We start from the raw sequence: 4,293 nt of genomic DNA, 5'->3' as shown, positions 1-4,293 counted from the left end.
GGCGTCCTAACAGATCTTTCATGGACATCAACCACTTCAAGCTGGCGTGATCCGTGCTGCACGTAAACGGCATGCCTTCCACGTATGGTCGGAACTTCCGGATCGCCAGGAGGGCTGCCAGGCACTCTTTCTCGGTGACGGTGTAATTAACCTGGTGCTTGTTCATCTTCGCCGAGAAGAATGCTATCGGCTGCTCCTGGTTGTCCTCGTTCTTTTGGAAAAGAACGGCTTCAACCCCGATGTGTGATTCGTGACACTGAATATAGAAGTGCCGCTTGAAATCGGCGTGCACCAGTACTGGTGCCATGGTTAGCGCCATCTTCAAGGCTTCAACCACCAGCTGCGCTTCCGGACTCAAGGAAAACTTGTTCCCAGTTTTCTTGAGGGATTCGGTCAACGGCGCTGCTAGCGTTGCGAAGTTTCGAACGAATCTCCGATACCAGCCTGCTGTTCCCAGAAACGCGCGCACCTCCTTCATCGACCTCGGCTCCGGCATCCTCCTGATTGCCGCCACCCTACCGGGATCCATGCTCAGACGACCTCCACCCTCGACGAAACCCAAGTAAGTCAAGGACTTGAAGCAGAATTTCGATTTATTCATGCCGAGAGTTAATCCTGCTTCTCTTAGGCATTCGGCGACCCGTCGTAGGTATCGGAAGTACGTCTCGATGTCCGGGGCCAGAATGAGCAGATCGTCCAAGTATACAAATACGTTGGATCGGATCTCGGCTGGGATTACTCGATCCATGAGTTTCACCAGCCTCTGTGCCGCATTACAGAGCCCGAAAGGCATCACCCTGAATTGGTAGAGGGGCCGACCAGGAACTGTGAACGCCGTCAACTCCTTGCTCTTCTCGTCCAGTTCGATCTGCCAGAACGCAAATTTCAAATCCACGCTGGAGATGAAATGCGTTTGATCGATTCTGGACAGGATTCCATCGATACTAGGCAAGGGGTAAGCGTCCTTGACGGTCACGTCATTTAGTTTCCTGGCGTCTAAACAGAATCTATCCTTTCCAGGCTTCGACACCACCGTCGTCCGGTTGCTCCACGGGCTCTTGCTCTCCTCGATGACTCCCAGGGCTAGCATCTTGTCGACTTCGTCCTCGACCACCTTTTGCTTTGCTGGAGACATCGGGTAGGGTCGGTCTTTGAAAATTTTGGCGCCTTCCACCAGCTCTATGGAGTGTTTCTCCAGGCCAGTCATTCCCAAACCATCATTCTCGAAGGTGAGGAACCTCTGCTTGATTGCCTCTAGCTCTCGGTTATCGGCTTCAGATAATGTCCAGGATTCGGGGTCCGTCTTTTCCTCGTCGTTATCTTCCTGGTCGGCGTAGTGCTCCATCTCACTGACGTGAACTTCTTCGGCTTTCTTCACCCCTTGAACCGGGATATCTCCAACTACGGCCGGAGCCAGGTCAAACGCCCGGCAAAAGTCGACGCCGAGGTATGCCGTTTGTTCCAGATAAGGGCACAGATAGAAATTAATGTTTTCTACCTTTCCCTCATACTCCACAGGTACCTCTATCCGTCCGATGATGGACCGACCCTCTCCAGCGGCAGTTCGCACCACCGAGAAGTACCTCTGCACCGGCACCCCCATCGCGTCCACCAGTTCCCTGCAGCCTTTTCCGAGCAGACTGACGCTCGCTCCGGTGTCCAACAACCCAGTCAGCTGCTGGCCTGAAATCTTTACTCGGGCGAACGGTCTGGGATCCTGGGTGCCGCCCCGATTGACGGTCGCGACGATGTCTCGGCGTTTCCGGAACCGATCTCGTGCCTTTCGAACCGTCCGGGAGACCTCACGCATGCCGCTCAGCTGATGCTCCTCGAATATACGGTTCCTGACCTCTAAATACCGTCGCATGCGCTCTTCATAGGGTAAGTATCTTAAATTATTTTTAGAATTATCCTTAACGTCTATCTTGTTATTTTTAGGGTCTCCTACTGCGCGGAATTCCGCGTTGGGCGAGCCCCTTCCGCTCTGGGATCGCCCCGCCGTCCGTTTCCCATACAATTCGGGCACTTCGGAGCGACGGTGTCGGCCTTCCCGCAACAGAAACAAAAAACCTTTTTCAGTTCCTGTCCGCAATCCCGAAAACCGTGGTCCATGGCTCCACAATTCCAGCAGCCAGCCCGGAAAGGATTTCGAGGCCGCTCCTGGACTTCCTGCACTTGCAGTGGTTGCTCGTCTTCATCCTCCTCTGGCTCTGGACCAAACGCCTCGCTGACTCGGTTCCGTTCCGCTCCTTGGTAGCGCGTTGGTGGTGGGAATTGGGCCCGAGCTCTGCGTCCGAAGGTACGCTCCACCTTGAGGCTCTCCTGCCGCAGCTCATCCACATTGAGTAGCTCCATCGCATACATGAAGCGAGCGATCCCTTCTCTTAACCCGTTTTTCATCACCTTAACCAGGTGACGCTCCGGCATCGGCCAAGCAGCGCTCGGCGTAGCTGATGCCAGCTGTCCAGTCGGTGCTGCTGCACGTGGATCCAAAACCACTCCAGGGCCCTACCTGTTAGCAGCGTGTGGAAGTTTCTCATCACCTCGGCCCATGAACAACGCGATTGCCTCTGGAGGTACTCCAAGCGAAACAGGAAGCCGTCGATGTGGTTCCGCTCGTCCTAACCGCTGAACGAGACGTTCCACCTATCCACCCTTGTGACCTGGGGACTGACTCCTGCATCCCAGTTGGCGTACGTTCGTTCGTCACGGAATCCGCCGGCGCGGCGGTCCTCGACACGCCAGTTCCGACCAACGCTGTCACCCCGACGCTGTCATCCCGACGCGTCTCCTCAACCTCGGTGGAACCGTCGGGGCTGAATGAGTAGATCTCGGCTGGATCTGGCGCCCTCCTGGGCGGCTTCGGCGCAACTCGTGGCGTAGGCCTCGTTGCATGACCGGCGGACGTCTGTCCATGCCTGGGTACCGCTCCGAGGGCGTCGTGCACGGGCTCCCTCGCTCGTCCAAACGGAGGTGGTGGCTGCTGTGGGCGCTGTTGTTGTCCTGTTGCTGTCGACTGCTGCTCCTGACTCTCGATCCCTCCAGGTAAGTGCTGCTGCTTTGTGGCGGGTCTCAAAACTTCATTAATCATTTCCAGAAACCCGCATCTCGTCCCGCAAGCTCTGGCTGATCCCATCTTCTTGGGTCTTGCGGTATGTTTCCGCCGCCTGAGCCAGGGCGAGGTTCACCTCCGACCTGGCTGTGGAATCTACGGGCGGATCTTGAAAATGTACTGCCCGCTGAGCAGGATCCATTCCCATCAGATGGTCAGCTGTGGCCCCGATCGCCTCGAAGTCTAGCAATTTAGTCTTTGCTTGCTCTCCCGGCTCCTCCAGCTGTTGGTCTTGCCGCCGAGAAGGGGGTGTCCTCGGCAACCCCATGGAGTCCCGCGGCGGCGCGTGCCCGACAGCACCCTCCCCATCTGTGGACCACAACTCCTCTTCCTGGGCTGAAGGACCCTTCGACCTGAGCTGGTAATTATTTCCCCTGTCCCTGTCCATAATCCAATTCTTTAATTCCTAACCGCTACCGACTTTATTCACAAAATAAATAAATATGTAAACATAAATAACCTAACATAAATAAATGCACATGCAACAAATATGTAATTAAATAACGCAATAAATAAATAAATCAATAAATAAATATATAAATAAATAAATCAATAAATAAATATACGAATAAATAGATAAATAAGTCTTCTTCTACCTGCGTACTCAACTAAAAAAATTCACTTACTTTTCTATTCCTTTCTAAATTTCAGGGGAGATGGAGCCGATCAACCGCCGGTGGCTCCGTGCCAGATTCCCGCGTCATCAATTCGTCCCAGTAGTTTAGACTCCGGCCGCTCGTCAACTGGGCTAACTTTCAGCGGTGCTGAAAGTCGCCAGTTAAGGACATCGGCTTTCAGCAGTATCGCGTAGGATTTTCCTTGATGCCTGGGACTTCAAGGCTCAGATTGCGGTGGTCGCGCAGGTCTCACTGCGGGTCGCGACTTCACGAACAAACTGATCACAGGAAGCTTCATCCACCAGGAAAACCCAAGGATCTGCACAACATTTACTTTAACATTAACATTAACATTGAAAACAACCAAACTTGACTTTAATTCAAACAAACACTTGTTTCCCTATCTACTATATATCACAGTTTATATCACAGTGGTTCTTGACTCGTGCTTTATGCACGGTCTGTGGCTAAGGGATGCGAATCCGTCGTTCCCACGCCCGGATGACACCACCCTGCCACCGCAGCACACTCTGTAAACTGTGCCCGGGAGCAATTGTCCATCTC

General features: G+C 53.5%; 1 protein-coding gene and 2 long non-coding RNA genes across 3 annotated transcripts; all 3 read left to right on the top strand.

Moving 5' to 3' along the window:
- Positions 1-239: 239 nt before the first annotated feature.
- LOC147642947 (uncharacterized) lies at positions 240-1,167 on the top strand. Its single transcript, XM_086837575.1, is given in 3 exon segments — positions 240-562; positions 629-955; positions 1,021-1,167. Coding segments are annotated over 2 exon segments (504 nt in total). The 3' UTR covers positions 810-955; positions 1,021-1,167.
- A 197-nt stretch (positions 1,168-1,364) lies between these two features.
- LOC147642946 (uncharacterized) lies at positions 1,365-2,299 on the top strand. Its single transcript, XR_015272747.1, has 3 exons — positions 1,365-1,447; positions 1,519-1,881; positions 1,939-2,299. It is a non-coding gene; the product is annotated as an uncharacterized LOC147642946 (long non-coding RNA).
- Positions 2,300-3,097: 798 nt separating this feature from the next.
- Positions 3,098-4,097, top strand: LOC147642945 (uncharacterized). The gene is made up of 2 exons (XR_015272746.1): positions 3,098-3,473; positions 3,764-4,097. It is a non-coding gene; the product is annotated as an uncharacterized LOC147642945 (long non-coding RNA).
- The last annotated feature ends 196 nt before the right edge of the window (positions 4,098-4,293 follow it).

The sequence above is a fragment of the Drosophila serrata genome, unplaced genomic scaffold (assembly GCF_035046125.1).
Source record: "Drosophila serrata isolate PLE 108 unplaced genomic scaffold, ASM3504612v1 contig_323, whole genome shotgun sequence".
Taxonomy (NCBI): Eukaryota; Metazoa; Arthropoda; class Insecta; order Diptera; family Drosophilidae; genus Drosophila; species Drosophila serrata.
Note: the sequence above shows the minus strand (reverse complement) of the source record. Positions and strands in the feature narration are given on the sequence as shown.